The 21,806-nt window shown below is 40.3% G+C and overlaps 1 protein-coding gene across 2 annotated transcripts in view; it reads right to left on the bottom strand.

Annotated features, from left to right (window-relative positions):
* The window catches only part of LOC124787921 (ATPase family AAA domain-containing protein 5), a 146,812-nt gene that overhangs the window by 24,979 nt on the left and 100,027 nt on the right, over positions 1–21,806 (bottom strand). For both annotated transcript variants that reach the window (XM_047254908.1, XM_047254909.1), the window contains exons 8-10: positions 12,566–12,704; positions 12,266–12,339; positions 11,684–11,861 (exon numbers count right to left, since the gene is read on the bottom strand). In XM_047254908.1, coding sequence (XP_047110864.1) covers positions 11,684–11,861; positions 12,266–12,339; positions 12,566–12,704 — 391 coding nt within the window. The remainder of the gene's footprint in view (positions 1–11,683; positions 11,862–12,265; positions 12,340–12,565; positions 12,705–21,806) is intronic.

The following is a 21,806-nucleotide window of genomic DNA, read 5'->3' on the forward strand; positions in this document are numbered from 1 at the left end:
TATGTTACTATTATTTTTGTATTAACTAAAAAGAAGAAACTACATTTGAAGAAACTGTATTTGAAACACCAAAATGAGAGAAACACGTTGAACCACGTCTTTTCTGCAGCCGACAACGATGCATTGTGGAATCATACTTAGACAACTGAAGCCAAGACTAATATCGCCTTGCAAACGTCTAACGGAAAAGGTACTGTCACGAAATATGGCAAATTTAAGTAAATGAAAAATAGTGACCATATTTTCAACTTGTGTCTTAGCCGGGAAGCCGTATTTCAACTTGTGCATATGATGTTATTTATATATATTCGACGATGCTGGTGGTGATTTTGCATTTAACGTTTGATGATGTCGCTAAGGCTGCAGCACATTAGGAATTTGTTTTTTATAAAACAGATCTGGTGATGGTCATTATAGACCGAAACCTGTAATCTGTTAACAAAAAAGTTTAGTGACCTTAGACGTAAATTAAAGGAAACTTATTGTATATATGTGTCACTGTTTTATTCGCGACAATGTCACAGCTTGTGACAAAAATAATCATTGTTATTGATGTACCTCAGGTGCAAGTCTGTCCAATGGAAATGAATGGAAATGAGCGTTTGGCGTCATTGGCCGGGAGGCCCCCTCGCGGGGCAGGTCCGGCCGCCATATCGCAGGTCTTATTACATTCGGCGCCACACTGGGCGACCTGCACGCCGGATGGGGAATGAAATGATGATAAACACAACACAACACCCAGTCCCTGAGCGGAGAAAATCTCCGACCCAGCCGGGAATCGAACCCGGGCCCAGAGGACGGCAATCCGTCACGCTGACCACTCAGCTACTGGGGCGGACAGTCCTGTCCAATAATGCTGACCATATTTGGTATGATGCTGAAGCAAGGAGAGAGCAAAACACAGGTCAAACAAAATAACAGTAAAACAGGAACATGTGAGGGAGAGAGGTGGGAGGGGGGGGGAGGGAGAGAGGGAGAGGGGAAAGGGAGAGAGAGGGAGGGAGGGGAGGGAGAGAGGGAGGGAGAGAGGGGAGGGAGGGGAGGGAGAGAGAGGAGAGGGAGGGGAGGGAGGAGAGGGAGGGGGAGGGAGAGAGGGAGGGGAGAGGGAGAGAGGGAGGGGAGGGGAGGAGAGGGAGGGGGAGGGAGAGAGGGAGGGGAGGGAGAGAGGGAGGGGAGGGAGAGAGGGGAGGGGAGGGAAGAGAGGGGGAGAGGAGGGAGAGGAGGGGGAGGAGGAGGGGGAGGGAGAGGAGGGGGGAGGGAGAGGAGGAGGGGGGAGGGAGAGGAGGAGGGGAGGGGAGACAAGGAGGGGAAAGGAGAGGAGGGAGGGGGGAGGGAGGGAGAGGGAGGAGGGGGGAGGGAGGGAGAGGGAGGAGGGAGAGGGAGGGAGAGGAGGAGGGGGGAGGGGAGAGGAGGAGGAGGGGGAGGAGGAGGAGGAGGGGGAGGGAGAGGAGGGAGGAGGGGGAGGAGGAGGAGGAGGAGGAGGGGAGGAGGAGGAGGGAGGAGGGTGAGGGAGAGGGGGTGAGGGAGAGGGGGGTGAGGGAGAGGGGGTGAGGGAGAGGGGGGGTGAGGGGAGAGGGGGTGAGGGATGAGAGGGGGTGAGGGAGAGAGGGGGGTGAGGGGGAGGGAGAGGGGGAGGGAGAGAGCCAGCCATTGTAGAGTGTAAACATGGATGAGAATAAAAAATTCCCAAATCTCCAAACAAAAAGTCTTGTTGGGTCTAAATGCACTTTTTCCTGGATGAAAATAAACTATACCCGAAGTGAAAGCAAGGTCTTCAATGTTAAATAAAAATATACTTTCACTCAGAGCTGTAAAACTCGCCAGTCAATGACAACAGATATTCAAGGCATAGGTTGCATGATGTAGTCAACCAGCAGCAACACATTGTTAAGTAACGTGAACACACAAAATAAAAAAAGTAAATGGTTTAAATTAATATACATGTAGTATAGCCACAAGAAAAGCTAGTCTTACACATATTATACTGCTGTTTCCAAAGGTGTGATTAGGCAGGATCCTAAGTGCACAGCATAGATTCCAGCAGCTGAATACTTCTGACAAGCACAGTTATAAATTTCACTCTTATGAAACGAACATTTCATGGGTTACCTGGCAGAATACATGTTCCATGGAGCACTTCGACTTTTGCATAGAAAAGCCAGTTACATATTAAGTTGCTCAGGAACAAACTTCGCACTTTCTTTTTAAAGATTCTCTCTGCTATCATTATTGCATAATCCCTCAACAATTACACCAATAACCTGACCAGTGCTTTCCTCTCCCGCAACTATCCTCCAGACCTTGTCCACAAACAGATCTCCCGAGCAATACATTCCTCCCCGTCCAACAACTATGTTCCTACCCCCAGACCACACAGAAGCATCCCCCTTGTCACCCAATATTATCCTGGCCTCGAATACATCAACAAATTACTCCGCCAGGGATATGACTTTCTCAAGTCAACCCCTGAAATGAGATCATCCCTTGACAAAATTCTCCCCACACCACCCAGAGTTGCCTTTCGCCGCCCCCCCCCTAACCTCCGTAACATCCTTGTTAAACCCTACAATATTCCCAGACTACCTTCTCTACCCAGCGGTTCCTACCCCTATAACCGACCCCGCTGCAAAACCTGCCCCATGCATCCCCCCGACAACCACCTACTCCAGCCCTGCTACTGGTAAAACATACACAATTCAAGGCGGGCCACGTGTGAAACTACACGTCATTTATCAGCTGACATGCCTGCACTGCACAGCCTTTTACATCGGTATGACAACAACTAAACTGGCTGAGCACATGAACGGACACAGACGAACTGTCCGCCTAGGAGATGTCCAATACCCAGTAGCGGAGCATGCCCTCCAGCATAATTCTAGGGACCTAGGAAGCTGCTACACCGTATGTGCCATTTGGCTTCTCCCACCCAACACCAGTCCCTCTGAGCTGCGGAGATGGGAACTTGCACTCCTACACATCCTTTCATCCCGCTATCCCCCAGGACTGAACCTACGTTAAACAACCTCACTCCCATTTACTCTTCAGTCTTCTCCTGTTTCCCTTTCCTCTTTAGCCATTCACGCATCTATTCATCCTACATAGTTGTGTTTATCTTTATACTGTATACCTCTTTACTTCTGTATGCATCCTGTTTGGTTTGAAGCTGGCACAGTACTTGCAAGAATATCTTTGGCTACCCTCTGACAACCATGCCTCCATCCTTGCTACCCTCTCTGTTTTCCTTTCCCTGTTGCTTCATAACCTGGGTTGTGAGTAACTGAATCCACTTTCCCTTCTTCCCTTTCTTTCCCCTCTCTCCTCCCAGATGAAGGAACATTTGTTCCGAAAGCTAGGAATGTAAATTTTCGGTTCTGTTTTTTGTGTATCTATCGGCTGTACTGAGTTGAGGTAAGTACTGGCCAGCTCTTCTATCTCTTTGTTAGTATTTATTGCATAATTTGTAATTTACGAAAGAACTAAAACTTTCAAATCATTTTTTGGAAAGAAAGAACATATTAATTTAACAAAAATTCAAAACCAAAAGAAAAGATGAGAAAGGGCAAAGAAAAAATATACTAGTGACCTGTCCCAGCTGCACTTGGGCAACACTAAGGATTTACAGCTGGACGACTTGGCTGGCATGGCAGTGATTTGTTCATGGATCACTTTCATGTACATTACACAATTTAAGTGGCACATGCCACTTGTTGTGTCTGTAGCATCTAAAAACCCACTAATAATGTGAGTTGTGCATTGGGCTCCATGGCCGGTCATATGTCTTTTGGGTTGTCCGGTCATGTGTCTTTTGGGTGGTAGCGCTAGCCCACTGCAAGTATCGAAATCCATACAGTATTCCCAACAGAAGCCTTCAAATATTTAGAGAAAAATATAGGGGGGGACTAACCATTATAGTTTAGCCAATTTGCACCAACCATTTATAATTTATATATGTGAACCTGTATCTATCAGTAAAAACTGTATGAAAACTTCTATAGCAGTTCCTGAGATTAGTGTCCATATACAGGCACAAAAAAACAGTGAGGGACTTTAATTTATAATATTTGAAGAATGAGAATGTACACAAAGTGTGTATACGCATACAAGATAAAAAAAAAATCCTAGATTTCCCAGTTAAAAATACGCTTTTCCCCCTCAGGTCAAAATACCCTTTACTCCAGGTGGAAGTACATTTTTTCCATGTTAAGTAACAATATACTTTCCCTTGGCACTGGAAAACTTATGTCCTAACAATGGTAAATGTTTTATACATTGGGGTATAGCTACCTGGTATTTTAGGAAACAAAACCCTGCAAAAACCATGTGTTTTGGAAAGATCTTTGATGCAAGGCAACATGTACACTGCATATTTTCATATAACGGAAGTATAAATATAAATTATACCAAAAACAGCAAGGCAGCTTCCGAAGTACTGACACGAAGATCGCGATGCGCTTTTGTCAGCCAGTCATACCTTACATCACAGATCCCACCAATGACAGCAGATATTCAGGGCATAGGACACGCAATGTAGTCGGCCAATAGCAACATTACTGTTAAGTAGCGCGAACACACGAATAAGAGAAGTTAATGGTTTAAATTAACACACATATAGTAGAGCTACAAGGTTTAATACATAATACTGGTATTTTTTGAAAGTGTTACCCATTAAGATATATCAAACACAGATGTGCCAGTAAAATTTTAAATAATGCATACATGGCTAGTCTTCTGGGCCCAAAATTTTTCCAAGTGGCTGGTCCCCAAAGTATTAAGGGTTGAATGGCAGTCAAATGCTCTGTGATTGAAGAAATTCATTACACATTCTCACTCATACAATAATTCATCTTGTGTAAATGGAAAGTTACTTCAGAAGTCATGCTTCTCAAACCACCATTCCCAATATTTTTCCGTAACCTGTTAGAAATGAAAAGTTGTGACATCACATTCATTAAAATCAGTCTGTTGGTAAGAAGTTTTGCATAGTCTTGTTCTAAAACCTTTGACACTTCTGACACAGATGTTCATGTGTGCTATATCAGTTCTCAAGTAAAAATTCCTGGAATTCTAAAGAAATACCTCGATGTTTCCCAAATGAAAAAGATTCTCATGTTCTCCACAGATTTCCTGGTTGTGTCTTTTGTATACACCCTGATGTACGGATCAATTCTGATAATAATTTCACAGGGCTCAATGGGATGGTGCAAGTCTCTCAGCTGGACATCAGCTATCCAAGTTACGCAACAGCGAAAAGTGGAAACCAAACCATGTTTCATTACTGGCGAATCTCCGGATCACTGTGAGGTGAATGCTGTGTTACAAAACATCCACAAAAATTCGGAGATTGACCGGAATTCAATACCATGACCTTTCAATTAACCAACAGCACTTTATCCCTAGACTGCTAATCCCGACTCTTATTCACCTTTGAGAAAAGGAGACCCATAGTTTAGTGTGGAATCTAAATGATGTTTCGCTTCTGACGAGTATCCATACCACTGAGCAGTGAATGCTAGACAGTGTGAAAAATCTGTGGTACAACCGGAATTCAATACCACGACCTCTTTGTTTTAAGACACACATTATACTGCTACCAGGTCAGAATCTGAGTCTGCTCTAGCTTCATTATGCTCTGGAGCTGCGAGGCTGTACTGCTAGGTGGAAACGCCACCGTTTTCACAGCAGCAGCGGACCTTAATTCATCATAATTCACTCAATTCTTATGAAATATTTCTAATTTGCATATACAAAATCTTCTTCGTGAACTATCTATTAGTCAAAACTGGACCAAAATCCCCTGCAATTAGCCCATACATACAGACAGAAGTTAGCAGGGGATACAAATGTATTTTTCATGTACAAACATACAATAGCTTCAAACAAGGTTTTCAGTTTAAATTTAGCCAAAAAACACAGTTAAGTCCAACAAAAGAAAGATAAGTTGATCAAAGACAAAATAGTGAGTCGCATAAAATAAAATCATATCTTCACGATACATCAGCGACACATCTTTGAAAGATGACCATTCTCACATTCATAGTAGCTCTGACCAGTGATCAGGTAGAGCTTTGTTATCTTAATTTGCACAGTTCCAAAAGGAGGGATAAATATTAATATTTTCTAGGGTTCAGTCTTAAAAGGGCAAAGGTTTAATGTCACATTAAGATACAATATAGTATACAATACTGAAAGAGTAAGGCTAGTACATAAATCAAAATATATGTCTTTTATCTACATATCCATCTACATACATTCTTCACAAGCCACCATAAGCTGTGTGACATACGGTACCTTGTAAATTACTCATCATTTTCTTTTCTGTTCTACTCAAAAGTAGAACAAGGGTAAAATGACTTTATATGCCTCAGTAGGAGCCCTAATTTCTCACATCTTCGTGGACCTTATGCGAAATGTAAATTGTTGGCAGAACAATCATTCTGCAGTTAGCTTCAAATGGCTGTTCTCTAAATTTTCTCAATAGTGTTCCACAAAAAGAATGTCTTCTTTCCTCTGGAGATTCTGATATGAAATCACAAAGCATCTCTGTAATATTTGCAGTTTGATCAAACCTATCAATAATGAATGCAAGAGCCCACTTCAGAATTGCTTCGACAGTTTCCTTTAATCCGACCTGGTGGGGATGTGAAACACTAGCAGTACTCAAGAACAGGTCACACTAGTGATGTATATGTGATGTCCTTTACAGATGAACCACAATTCCCTGAAATTCTCTCAATTAGCTGAAGTCTACTATTTGTCTTCCCTACTGCCATCCTATGTGCTCGTTCCATTTCATGTCATTTTGCAATGTTATACCTAGCTATTTAACCAACACTATTGTGTTAAAGAGCACACCACACATCCTGTATTTGAAGTTTACAGGATTGTTTTCCCTACTCATCTCCATTAATTTACATTTTTCTGCATTTAGAGCAAGCTGCCATACATCAGACCAACTACAAATCTGATCTAAGTCATATCTTATGCTCCTAGTCACTCAGTGATGACACCTTCCTGTACACCACAGCATCATCGGCAAACAGCCGCAGACAGCTATTCACCCTGTCCTTCAGATCATTTATATATATATAGTGTGTCCCATTTACCTTGACCACCCTAAATAACTATTTGTCCAGACGCAAATTACAAAATGTTTCAAGCAAATGCTCTTTAGCCATCAGGGGGACATCAATCAGCATGATTGCTTTGATAGTAGCTTTGTTTTTTGCAAAGATATGAACAGCGGGATGGCTTTTTTAAATGGCACCCTGTATTTTTTATTCAGTAATTCATTTCCTCTCCTAAAGACCTATTCAAAAATGTATCACAGTGTACCATTTACTGAAACACAGCATTATTAATTACATAACACAACAATGGAGTTGACGCCCCCAGTGCTTAGTGCAGATACGCAGGGTAATGGAACACATACATGTGCTGGCGTTGACAGAGGACAAATGTAAACATAAGTAGAAGGCACACCCGTCATTCTGTCAACCATTGTCAGTTGAAGAGTTGTGTGAGTAGAATGTATGCCAATGAAGAGAAGGTAGAAATGCTATTCATCTATGGGGAATGTAAGTTAACAGAACACTAAATGCAATACTGTTATCTTATGTACGGGTACATTTAGTACAGTAATTTAGTCCTTTTAAATACTGTTGTGTAGAGTAGGCATACAGTAAAGGCTGTCCTTCCTACAAATTGTTTCGACATAATGTTTATTTTATTATTGTTGTTGAAGGTAGGCAAAATGCTATGCAGGCAGCAGAACTGTACAGAGAGCGATATCCTGACAAGAACCCACTTTCCCAACGGATGTTTTCTCACCTTGTTGCAACACTTCAGCAAATGAGAAGTTTCAACCCACAGCAACACAATCGTCATAGCACTCGCACAGACGAGGCTGCTGAAGTTACTGTTCTCGCTTCCATTGCTATGAATCCACATGTGAGCACACGAGAGCTTGAACATGAGACTGGCATTCCTAAAACCAGTGTACACCCTATTCTTACACGTCACTGGTTCCATCCTTACCATGTACACCTACATCAAGAATTGCATGGGAATGACTTCCAGAATCGTGTACAGTTCTGTCAGTGGGCACAGCAGCAAATCCTCGCCAACCCAAACTACTTCTCCAATGTTCTATTTACCGATGAATGTTCCTTCTCAAACAAAGAACAGGTAAATACAAGGAACATGCATTATTGGTCCAGCGACAAGCCACGATGGCTTAGGCAGGTGGAACATCAGCATCAATGTCTGGTGTGGGATGCTTGGTACTACAATTATTGGCCCTTATTTCATGCCAACTTCCTCAGACGAATGCCAACTTCCTCCTCTTCTTCCACTAAGAACCAGAATGCTTACGTGGTATCAACACGATGGATGTCCAGCACACAATGCCTTACATGCACGTCGTGTTCTGAACCAAAGATATACTGCCAGATGGATTGATTGAGGAGGACAGTTATTTGGTCTGCTAGGTCTCCTGATTTAAATTCTCTGAACTTCGGTCTTTGGGGATGCATTCAAGACATCGTCTATCGCGATATTCCAACTCAAGAGGACATGCAGGAGCATATCGTGCTTGCTTGTAATTCTCTTCAGCAGGCAACACTGGAAGCAGTAAATAATTCTTTCATTCAACAAGTGCACCAGTGTATTGGTGTCCAGGGTCAGTCACTACTTTGAGCACCTTTGAATGTTACACTCCTGAGCAAAGGTACAGGAGAGTCAAAGTCAATTTTGTGTTATGTTTTTACTTGGTTTTCATTTGTTTTATGGCAACTCCAGCAAATAGACGAGTTTGTGATCCCGGGCTCAAAGTCAATGTTGTGTTATGTAATTAGTAACATTGTGTTTTGGTGAATGGTAACTGTAACTCATTTTTGAATAGGTGTTTAGGAGAGGAAATGAATTACTGAATAAAAAATACAGGGTGCCATTTATAAAAGTCATACTGCAGTTCATATCTTAGTAAAAAACAAAGCTACAATGGAGGCAATCATGCTGACTGATGTTCCCCTGATGGCTAAAGAACAATTGCTTGAAACATTTTGTAAGTTGCATCTGGACAAACAGTTATGTAGGGTGGTCAAGATAAATGGGACACCCTGTATATAGAGAATAAGAGCGGTCATTATCACACTTCCTTGCGGCATTCCTGATGATACTCTGGTCTCTGACGAACACTCGCTGTCGCGGACAATGTAATAAGTTCTATTATTCAAGAAGTCTTAGAGTCACTAAGATAACTGTGACTTATTCCTCATGCTTGTACCTTTGTTAACAGTCTGCAATGGGAACCATGTCAAATGCTATCAGGAAATCTAGGAATACAAAATTACTCTGTGACCCTTCATCCATGGTACACAGGGTATCACGTCAGAAACTGGCAAGCTAAGTTTTGTATGAATGATGCTTTCTAAATCCGCATTCATTTGTTGACAGAAGCTCTACTGTCTCACACAAATATACTATATTCAAACTGAAAATACGTTCAAGACTTCTATAGCAAACTGATGTTAAGGATATTTGTCTGTAATTTTGTGGACTCATTGTTTTAACCTTCTTGTATACAGCACTCATCCTCACTTCTTTTTCCAGTCACTTGGGATCTCGTTCTTGGCGAGAGATTCGTGACAAATCCAATCTAAGTAAGGAGACAACACCATAGAGTTCTCTCTGTAAAACCATTTGGCTTTCCTTTCACTGTCTTCGATTGCCACACCAGACTCATCAACAAGTGACTGGATACAAACCTTCGATCTGCATAGTGAGTTTATGCAGGCCCAGAATTTTCTTGGGTTCTCAGCAAGATCTATTGGAAAGATGTGGTGGTGGTGGTGGTGGTGGTGGTGGTGGTGGTGGTGGTTGTAAGCATTTTATGCACCAATCTTACTGATAAATAAATTTCTACGAACTTTTGCCTGTTATCATTCGTGCATTCATTTTTGAACCGAGCGTGCAACAGTCTCCGCTTCCTCAGTAAATTTCGAATTTTATTATTAAAACACACTGGATCTTTCCTGTCATTAATCCACTTGCTTTGTCACCGACTTCTCCGGAGCATGGTGTATAAGGGGGCATTCAAAAAGAAATGAGCTGGATGCGTAATTACAGAAACCAGTACCTCTATGTTGGAAGTATTGATGCTGGCTGTTGAGACACTTGTCCCACTGTGACACAAGGTGGTGAATTTCTGTCTCATAAAATTCCTGGGGCTGTAATGTTATCCAGTTTCGCATGCGCACCTGGATGTCGTCGTCCAAGGTGAATCAATGGCATAATCACAGGGAGAGAGGTCTGGACTGTATGGAGGTTGGCCGAGAACCTCCCATTTGAATTTCTGCAAGAGTGCCGCGACTGTGTTGGCCATATGAGGCTTTGCATTGTCGTGGGGAGCAGAATGACCCAATGGGTGAGATTGCCTGGTCATTTTGATCTGATCGCTTGGTGAAGGGTGGTCAAGGTTTGTGAGTAATGCTGGGCGTTCATTGTTGTTCCATACTGCAAGAAGTGAATCAGAAGATTACGCCATTTTTGGTCCCTTTAAAAAGGCTCTGAGGGGCAAATGATTCACCTTGGACGACGATGTCCAGGTGTACTTGCAGAACTGGTTAAGATCACAGCCCTGGGAATTTTTTGAGATAGCCATTCACCACCTTGTGTCACAGTGAGGCAAGTGTTTCAAACAGCCAGAGTCAATACTTCTAACATACAGGTACTGGTTTCTATAATTATGCCTCCAGCTCGTTTCTTTTTGAAGGCCCCTTGTACAATCTGTTTCAACTTTGCCCATTATTAGTATACATCCATCATGCTGTAACTAAATGATTAACTGAGAAAGAAGGAACATAGTTGTGCACAGGAACTGGAAAAAGAGAAAAGAAGAACAAAGATAGATAGCAGGAGAGATGAACACAGATTTATTAGCAGGATTAGAAGTAGTACACAACAGACTTAACAAAATCATTTTGAAGACTGATGATGCAATTATTATAAAGAAGGAAGATCATGGTCATTAGAAACAAAATACAACCTCTGATTGGGGAAGGATATCAGTTGTGGCTTTTTGAAAGGAAACATCCTAGCAATTGCCTTAAGCAATTTATAAAAACCACAAAAAATCCAAACGAAGGTCAAATTGGAATTTGAACAACCAGTGTCCCAAATGAAAATGTAGAGTCTAACCACTACACCACAATTGTAAGAACAAACTATGTCTTGTGATGTAAACTTACAAATATTGTGACAATAACTGAGCAACCGGACTTTCTGGGCACACCCAAATGTATAATTTACTTTACTCTTGCAGGTTTGTGCAACATTTAGCTGTAAATTAACTCTTCTGCTGTAGAGCTATGAGTATTCTTCCTACCATCTCATGCTCAACATCTATAACTTTCACACGAAAAAAACCTGTCCCAATTATTCTGCAAGATTTTTTCCCTCTGCTTCACAATGTAAAGCATGTTTCAAGGTTCCTTCTCTCTTTTAACTGTCATCTAAGAAATTAAAGAGAGCAACAGACTAAAATTCATGTGTATTTTTATTGATCTTGCTCCATTTACTGAATCAACTAAGTGAGTGAGTTTTATGTTCTTAAGGTCAGTTTTTTGACATTAAATTCACTGCATTTTTGCTGTGTATTATTCAATTCACTGACATATAAACTTACTTAATATTCTGGATGGAACAATATCATATTTTAGTACAAGATGCTTGTCCACAAGACGTGTGACTTGAAGACAATTTTCATCCGTTGCAGTAAAAATAACTGGGCGTTTCGAGGTTGTCACAAGTGTAGACAAAGCAGAAACAAATCCTTCATCATAGTCATCAAACACAATATCCACCTGAAACAATTATTTCAAAAATCTTACACTGTGACACAAAAACAGCAAAGATATTCTATTTAAACACTGTTTTTTTATGCAAAGACACATATCAATCCAAATGGAATATATGACAGCAAGGGCAGGGAGTTGTCATCAGATGTTCTTAATTGCAAATCAAATGCAACAATACATAACAAATGTCTTTAGGAGTATTTTCATACAGTTTAGAATAAATAACCCTCTTACAGGCCATTCTCCTCCTTTCTCATTTTACAACAGATGATCTAAAATGAATTTAACGAAATTTTCAAAAGCAAAGTACTTTCAGAACTAAATACAATGCAATGATCCTGTTTAAACAGGAAGTTTCATTTATATTTACAATATGTTAACCTTTATTAAGAATTAAAGAACAAACTTACTTCTTCAACAAGAATCAAAGACATTTCTTTCTTCATGGACCTTTCATTTGAGTCTGTTTTTGAATTACCCTTTCCTGAAAATAAGAAGGAATTATCACAAAAATAAAATTTTAATAGAGAAACCCATGGTGAAAAACAGAACTTTAAGAGAATTACAAAACAAGGGCCATCAAATAGCAGCTATGTCTTTCACATGTCATATCTGTTGTTACTTCTTGTGCTTCAAAGACATCCTGGTAATTTTTAATAACAGTCAAGATGGAACAGCTTTATAAAAACAAAATATTTATTTTGTACAACCTCTTTTGAATATTTTTGTTATTGTTGATTGATTGGAATCAGCTCCAGGTACTCCTATTCTATGCGACTGTGTTGCCTCCTGAAGATCTGCAAGGATTCGCTTTCCTGTCCTCCTGCTGGATGCATTTATTTCCAAAACCTGCAGAAACAACTATCAGTTAAAAATTTTTTCTAATAAGGATCACAGCAATAGTTACTAAGTGAAGCAAGAAATTTGTCAGAAGGTAAAGTGAATGGCTGAGGAACACACTTGGAATTGTATTCTGCAGACTTGACTTCACACATTTATTTCTATTCCAGTATAACTCCTAGCACCTATTTATCTATACCTTCTTCCTGCAACTTCTGTAAAAGCAAATTGTGTCCGGGACAGTTTGCACCAATTTCAACACTAGGTATATGTTCAAGTACTTTTACAGTAACAGATTGAAGAAGAAGATGACTATATCACTACCTCCAGATCACAATAGTCATATCGCGCTATAAGATTGTCCACAGCTCTTAGTAACACATCTAGAGATCTATTGGTAGAGGTTTTTTGAAAGTGATGAAGAACAAAAAATTTAGTGAATCACTCATCTCACGGAAGCTGTACACTTGCATCACTATCCTGTTCACTCTTTGTGCAGTTTTTTTTAAGTATGAAAGCCATGCCAGGGTGTATACGTGGACAAGGAAAAAAAATTCCCGGATTTTTCCCAGATTTCCCAGTTAAAAATACACTTTCTCCCGGATGAAAATACACTTTTTCCGTGTTAAGCAACAGTATACTTTTCCTTGGAACTGCAAAACTTATCAGTCCTTTCAATGGTTGTGGTTTTATACGCCGGTGTAGAATTTCCTGGCTCTTTAGAAAATTAAACACAGGGGGGAAAAACACGTTTTGGAAAAATGTCTGATGGGCAGCAACATGTACACTGCATATTTCGTGTTACGAAAGTATAAATTCAAATTCCACCAAACATCGCATGTTACTTTCCAAAGGATTGAGATCGAGATAGCGATGTGCTTTTGTAAGACGGCCGTAGCTCATGTCTCGCCAGCCGATGACAACGGATATTCAGAGTGTAGGACAGGTGATGTAGTCAGCCAATAGCAACATCACTCTTAAGTAGCATGAACACACAAACAGGGAAAGGTAATGGTTTAAATTAATATACATAGTGTTGCTAAAAGAAAAGAAAAGCTTTCACGTACCCTATAATATTGGCCTCTAAGATTAAAAAGCTGCAAGAGAAGCTAAGCTTTCACACGTAATGCTAATCTTTTCTGCGCCTGTTACACTTTAAGGTACATCACAGAAATGTGCCAGTAAATTTTTTAACAAGGACATAAACGTCTGATCTTCTGGGCTCGCAAATATTCTAATCCTCAAAGATTTGAATTTTGAATGAAAGTCAAACGCTCTGTGATTTAAGAAATTCATCGGACATTCGCGCACACAGAGTTCATCTTGTGTAAAAGGAAATTTAATTGAAAGTAACGCTTTTCAAACAACCATTCGGAATATTTTCCCGCGACCTGTTAGAAATAGATTCGTTTCAGCAGTTGCACCAGATGACAGGCGTCGCCGTGCTTGCACAGCTACGATGACGCAGGAAGCCCGTGTGTTCGTATGTGTAAAACATTAAATGATCTTACATTACGTCATAAAAGAAACAAGACGTTAGAGGGTACTCCAAGAGTATGGGAATTTTGTGAACCCTACTAAAATGCATAATTCAGCTTAAAGTGCACATTCGTATGTCCAGATTTAGATGTACCCGTACCGCATTATCTCGTGTTTGGTTCTTTATTATGGCCTAGTGCCATACGTGCTAGACGATGAAAACGTGAACTTAAAATCTAGCAAACAGTTGAAACTAGGCAATAGTGTGGAATTAAACACTTTGTTTCAAATAAATTGACTGACCCAGCAGAAAAGATTAATAAAAGTCAAATTTCTTTAACAAACCGAAAAAGATAACTTCATTGTTCTGCAAGGCAATTAACGCTTGACTGCCAGAAAAGTAGAAACAAAATAAAATCCGAAACTAATAACTTATTATTGCCTTCCGTAATTATGAGTATGTATTTTAATTCACTTGATACCTCCCGACCACAGAAATCCGTTTAGTTTTCATTTGACGTGAGAGCAATAAACGAAGAGGAAACAGCAAAATCACTTAACGTAAACACGGGTCACGTGGAGGCTACCACCTCCCCACAACAACTTAGACTGCTCTGTGGATCAGGTCCGGATCTACGATATTTCCCAACCAGGCCAATATTAGATAGTGGCGCTCCCCATCCCTAGAGCATTTGAGGTAGGATGCCAAAAATTTAAAAAATCGACTTTTCAAAAATATCTTCATATTGTAGCGCATGTCTTTCTGAAGCGTCTGATACATAAAACATACATGATGGAGGCAACGTAAGACATGTTATTTGGTCTTAAGTGTGCCGAAGTGCAGTGTCATGCCTCTTCACACAGCATTCTTCCACAGCACTTCTCTGTATTTCGCTCTGTGGAATTCAAATGTGTAATATTTTTAAATGGATGCCATCAAACTACATTCAGGCCAGTGGAAATTAAAGCATCCTGTGGCGCCTCTCCTGCTCCCAGTCGGCCGGTTTGACATCCTGAACCCGCTTAAAAGCAATCTCGCAATTAATAGTGGAGGGGATTATTTGTAACCAGGAGAACAAGAACTGTTCAGAAAATCTGCAGTCTTTACTGCATATTAGCTAATAACTTGCTTTCCTGTGTGACATAAAATTATATAGTGATACATAAAACGAGTAAAGACAAGAGACAAGCAAGACAGTACACATTTTTTCAATCCTTAAGTCCTAGCTTTTTTTTCTCTCTCTAATCTTGCCACAGCTTTATATGGCATACTTTCCTTTCTGGGAAAGAATCTATTACACCATCAAAGTTCGTCAACGTTTTGCTACGTGAAAAAACGAAATGTCATCGTCTAATGCCAGAAAAGCTGTTAATACAAATAGTACCTACGACTGATGTCGTTTCTCGATCTCATTACGTGTATTTTGTCACTGTCTGTGAGACAAAACGAAATAGGCCTGCCTAATATTGCAGAAGTTGTCACACACACCAAATAAACGAGAATGTTTTGGCACAAATGGTCATTTTTATAACACAACAGAATATAATTCACGACGTACCAATATCAAAAGCCCATTAGGCCTACTACAAGCAAAAAGTTTTATGTTAGGAAATAATTTCACATTTCATTCATACTCTCTAGCTTCTGAAGCAAGAGAGCGAAAAGTAGTAGTACGTAATTTTATATAAATTTGGAATCATCATATACTTCCGTAATTTGTGACAGTCTCTGTTTCTTCTCCTTCCTCTTTCTAACAAACAATCTTGTCATTACTAATTCTGTAACTATTCCTGCCAGTGTCACAATTTATTCTCTGGTTAACTTCACTAACCCTGCCACAATCACCCGTTTAGTTATCTCGCATTTGTTCTCCGGTTAGGCGTTATTAAGAGCTCATACAACACGTTTTCCATGCTACTCCCAGAATAGAACTTTAGCGGCTGCTAGCCGGGGACTGTAGTGCACCAGTCTGGCCAAAACTTTTCTGGCAAAATTTCATTTTCTTGGATACACGGAGAAGACAACACGTAATCTTAGTTGCCTATTATCCCTGTTAGTTGTTTATCATGTACTCTGGTAGCCTGAATCTATGGAATTCGCTAGTTATTAAAACAACGCTGATGATTTGCAAACCCAGTCAACCACATAAACAGCGATTGTCATTCAGCCTTTCGGCTTTATTCGCTCAGCTCGTATAGACCCGTCCCCTTTTGTCTGCACGAAAGTATTTTTCTAGATGCGACGGGGACTCCCCTGGCAGAGACATCATGTACACTATACACGCATTCAAAAATCAATTTACGATTCATTCAGAAATCAACTTAGAATTTGATCAAAAAAGTTCAAAAACCAACAGGGATACGTTCAAAATCATATGAGTAATCGATAGACCAATGTGCGCTGGATGCTAGGCGCTTTGTGAAACAAGGTCTTTTTCCTCAATAATACATCTGCGCCCATGTGCTTTTAATTATTTTAATGTATCAACTTCAATTTATTTTTTTCATCACTTTATATTTTTGTCTATGTATTCCTCATTTTGCTGGAATTGTGTTCTAGTTCTAATTCCTTCTTTTGATGAGATCTTCATCTGTGTCATGTTATTCTCAGTGCATCATGGATTTATGTTTCAAATATTTCTACACGAATTTATGTTTCAAATATTTCTATGATAAGTACAATCCAAAAACAAGAACATCTTGCAACAAAAAATACCATTGCAAAACAAACATAAACAGATTATTTCATATTTTATTTTTACACGATAGATCAACATTTCAAACACTTAAGTATTATGACAGATTAATGAAGATAAAGAAAATCACATGTAGCAAGATGATTCCAAACAAAAAAAAGAATGACTGGACTATAAAAAAAAAATAAAAAAATAAAAAATAAAAAAAAATAAAAAAAAAATGGAGCAAATAAAAACGTCAATACGATGATATAAATGACACAGCAAATGATTAGAGACAAGAAATTTACAGTTAAACAAGTTAACTACATAAAAATAATGATCGAAGTCAGTATGATCGAGATTTAAAAATAAATAATTTCGAAGCACCTGAAAGGATTCAAACCCTCAACTTTCTGCATGTCATGAATGTATCTTACCCACTATGCTACATCACTTCTCTGCATAGCACTGTCATTTTTAAGAATTCAGAGCAAGAATGAAAATCCGTTTCTGCCGATTACTTGCAAACAAGTGCCTACTCTGATGAATGGTTGCAGGGTGATACCTGGGATCCAACCTACAGCACCATATAAATGGTTTCAGAAAGTTGACTCCATCACATCGGTTCTTGTGAGGAGTGTGCTCAGAAAATTGATAACTGAACTTATAATTAGAAAACTGAAACTTATAATTAGTAGAAAACTGATAACTAAACTTATAACTGTAAAGCCACAATTGGGCATGTCAGCATAAACTTTAGAGCAGTACTTGCAAAGAAGTTGAAACACAATACGGTTGCCTCGGATATACCACTCACAGGACCAGACTAGCAAAGGCCGCGTTGATGCAGGGGACAGGTGTTGCACCTGCATCTCACATATTAATACTAAGTATTTATCAAGGTGATTACAGTAGTTAACAGATAAAAAAGAGGTGAATGTAAATCTCAGTATGGTCAGAATCTTACTTCAGCAGTCTCAAATCTTCAATGACACCTTAACTGCCACTGGACATAAAATGTCACAAATGTCCCACAACCAAATATTAGATTAAATAAATGCATATCTCCTAATCCTCTGGCTCATTAACATCTTAGAACACAAAATGATACTCCTGAAAGGCAATGAAAGAGTTTTTGGCTAGTCAGTCATGAACACAAAAACGAATGACAATGTTTCACGAAATCTGTTACATCAATGGTGGATGGAGCCCTGGGCATGTTTCACAAAGCCCTATGACTGACTTGACAAGGGGTGGTAGATTCTTAGCCAGTGTGTATGTCTGTGATCCCACATCTATAGTGATTCTACCAATTACTATTTGCCCATATACTTCTAAGGTTTTCAGCTACTTACTATTAGAAATCTTCCAACAAAATAGATATATCCCAGTCTAGACTGCAAAGTATGGTTGCTAAAGATATCCACAATAACATTCACAACAATTTTTAGGGTTTTGGGTAAGGTACTGGTAAGGTAACTTTTTTTATTAGAACACTATGCAACACTGCTTTGTGCCAACACATAAGACCCCTATTTCGCTAGCATTGGGCTATAAACAAATCTATTTTACTATTCTGAGTACTAACTCCCTTGTCACAGCACTGCAAAAAACCTATGACACTGAATCGGTCTTCTGACGGGTTTGATGCGACCCACCACGAATTCCTCTCCCATGCCAACCTCTTAATCTCAAAGCAGTAACTGCAACATACATCCTCAATTATTTGCTGGGTTTATTCCAACAGCTCTTTTCCTCTGCAGTTTTTACCCTCTACAGCTCCCTCCAGTACCATGGAAGTTATTCCTTGATACCGTAACATATATCCTACCGTCCTGTCCCTTCTTCTGGTTAGTATTTTCCATATATTGCTTTCCTCTCCAATTCTCCAGGGAACCTCCTCATTCCTACCTTATTAGTCCACCTAATTTTCAACATTCTTCTGTAGCACCACATCCCACATGCTTTGATTCTGTTCCATCCTGTTCTGTTGGGGTTTTCCCCACAGTCCATGATTCACTACCATACGAAGCTGTGCTCCAAACGTACACTCCCACTAATTTACCCCTCAAAGTAAGGCCTATATTTGATACAAGTAAACTTCTCTTGGTCAGGAATGTCCTTTTTGCCAGTGCTACTCTGCTTTTTATGTCCTCCTTGCTCCAACTGTCTTTGGTTATTTCACTACATAAGTAGCAGAATTCCTTAATTTCATCTACTTCATGTTCATCAATCCTGATGTTATGTTTCTCACTTTTCTCATTTCTGCTATTTCTCACTGCTTTCAGCTTTCTTCGATTTACTCTAAATCCATATTCTGTACTCGTTAGACTGTTCATTACAATCAGCAGATCCTGTAATACTTCTTCACTTCTACTCAGGATAGCAATGTCATAAGCAAATCATATAATTGATATCCTGTCACCTTGAATTTTAACTCCACTCTTCAACCTTTCTTTCATTTCCATCATTGCTCCTTTGATGTCTAGACTGACAAGTAGGGGAGAAAGACAACATCCCTGGCTTACACGCTTCTTAATCCGAGTACTTTGTTCTTCATCTCCCATTCTTATTAGTTTTAGTTAGGGCCTCGCTGCGATGGAGCACTTCCTTTCACGCCGATCACCTGCCACCCTACCTAAAACCTCTTTCCTCATCACCTTAACCAGATTCATCCTGACCCACAACTTCTTCACTTTTGAAGGCCAGACATATCAACAATTAAAGGGAACAGATATGGGTAACAGGATGGCCCTCTCGTACGCCAACCTATTCATGGGTCGCTTAGAGGAAGCCTTCTTGGTTACCCAGGCCTGCCAACCCAAAGTTTGGTACAGATTTATTGATGAGATGACATTTTCATGATCTGGACTCACAGTTAAGAAGAACTACAGAATTTCCTCTCCAACCTCAACTCCTTTGGTTCCATCAGATTCATCTGGTCCTACTCCAAATCCCATGCCACTTTCCTTGACGTTGACCTCCACCTGTCCAATGGCCAGCTTCACACGTCTGTCCACATCAAACCCACCAACAAGCAACAGTACCTCCATTATGACAGTTGCCACCCATTCCACATCAAACGGTCCCTTCCCTACAGCCTAGGTCTTCGTGGCAAACGAATCTGCTCCAGTCCGGAATCCCTGAACCATTACACCAACAACCTGACAACAGCTTTCGCATCCCGCAACTACCCTCCCGACCTGGTACAGAAGCAAATAACCAGAGCCACTTCCTCATCCCCTCAAACCCAGAATCCCCCACAGAAGAACCACAAAAGTGCCCCACTTGTGACAGGATACTTTCCGGGACTGGACCAGACTCTGAATGTGGCTCTCCAGCAGGGATACGACTTCCTCAAATCCTGCCCTGAAATGAGATCCATCCTTCATGAAATCCTCCCCACTCCACCAAGAGTGTCTTTCCGCCGTCCACCTAACCTTCGTAACCTGTTAGTTCACCCCTATGAAATCCCCAAACCACCTTCCCTACCCTCTGGCTCCTATCCCTGTAACCGCCCCCCGGTGTAAAACCTGTCCCATGCACCCTCCCACCACCACCTACTCCAGTCCTGTAACCCGGAAGGTGTACACTATCAAAGGCAGAGCCACATGTGAAAGCACCCACGTGATTTACCAACTGACCTGCCTACACTGTGATGCATTCTATGTGGGAATGACCAGCAACAAACTGTCCATTCGCATGAATGGACACAGGCAGACAGTGTTCGTTGGTAATGAGGATCACCCTGTGGCTAAACATGCCTTGGTGCACGGCCAGCACATCTTGGCACAGTGTTACACCGTCCGGGTTATCTGGATACTTCCCACCAACACCAACCTATCCGAACTCTGGAGATGGGAACTTGCTCTTCAATATATCCTCTCTTCCCGTTACCCACCAGGCCTCAATCTCCGCTAATTTCAAGTTGCTGCCACTCATACCTCAACTGTCATTCAACATCATCTTTGCCTCTGCACTTCCGCCTCAACTGACATCTCTGCCCAAACTCTTTGTCTTTAAATATGTCTGCTTGTGTCTGTAAATGTGTGGATGGATATGTGTGTGTGTGTGCGAGTGTATACCCGTCCTTTTTTCCCCCTAAGGTAAGTCTTTCCGCTCCCGGGATTGGAATGACTCCTTACCCTCTCCCTTAAAACCCACTTCCTTTCGTCTTTCCCTCTCCTTCCCTCTTTCCTGACGAAGCAACCGTTTGTTGCGAAAGCTAGAATTTTGTGTGTATGTTTGTGTGTCTATCGACCTGCCAGCGCTTTCGTTCGGTCATTTTTGTTTATATGCAACTACATTTAGAGGTACTTTTTTTTTTTTTTTTTTTTTTTTTTTTTTTTTTTTTTTTTTTTTTTTTTTTTTTTTTTACCATTTCTGAAACAGAAACTCGCCCATGGAGTAGAAGGGGTTGTCCAAAAGAAATTATTTTAAGCTACATTTAAAACTTGATCTGCTACCTGCCAGACAGTTTTATGTTGTTGGGCAAATGATCAAATATTTTTGTTGCTGAATAATGTACTCCTTTTTGAGCAACTGACAGCTTCAACAACAGATAGGAAAGGTCATTTTTCCCTCTAGTGTTGTATGTATGAACATCACTGTTCTTCGCAAATTGAGATGGATTATTTGTAATGAATTTCATTAGCGAATCAATGTACTCTGATAGTGCAGTTAAAATGCTTAACTCCTTCAAAAGGTGCCTACATTACGTCCTTGGGTGAGCACTATTAATTATTTTCACTGCTCTCTTTTGTGCAATCAATACTTTATGTCTAAGTGGTGAGTTACCCCAGAACACTATTCCATAAGACATTACTGAGTGGAAATATGCAAACTATGTTAGGAGGCTTATCTGTTTATTACCAAGACTAGCGATGATACGAAGAGTGAAAGAAGCTGAACTTAGTAGTCTGAGAAGTCAGTAATATGTTTCTCCCAGTTCAAG

Source organism: Schistocerca piceifrons, chromosome 3 (assembly GCF_021461385.2).
Source record: "Schistocerca piceifrons isolate TAMUIC-IGC-003096 chromosome 3, iqSchPice1.1, whole genome shotgun sequence".
Taxonomy (NCBI): Eukaryota; Metazoa; Arthropoda; class Insecta; order Orthoptera; family Acrididae; genus Schistocerca; species Schistocerca piceifrons.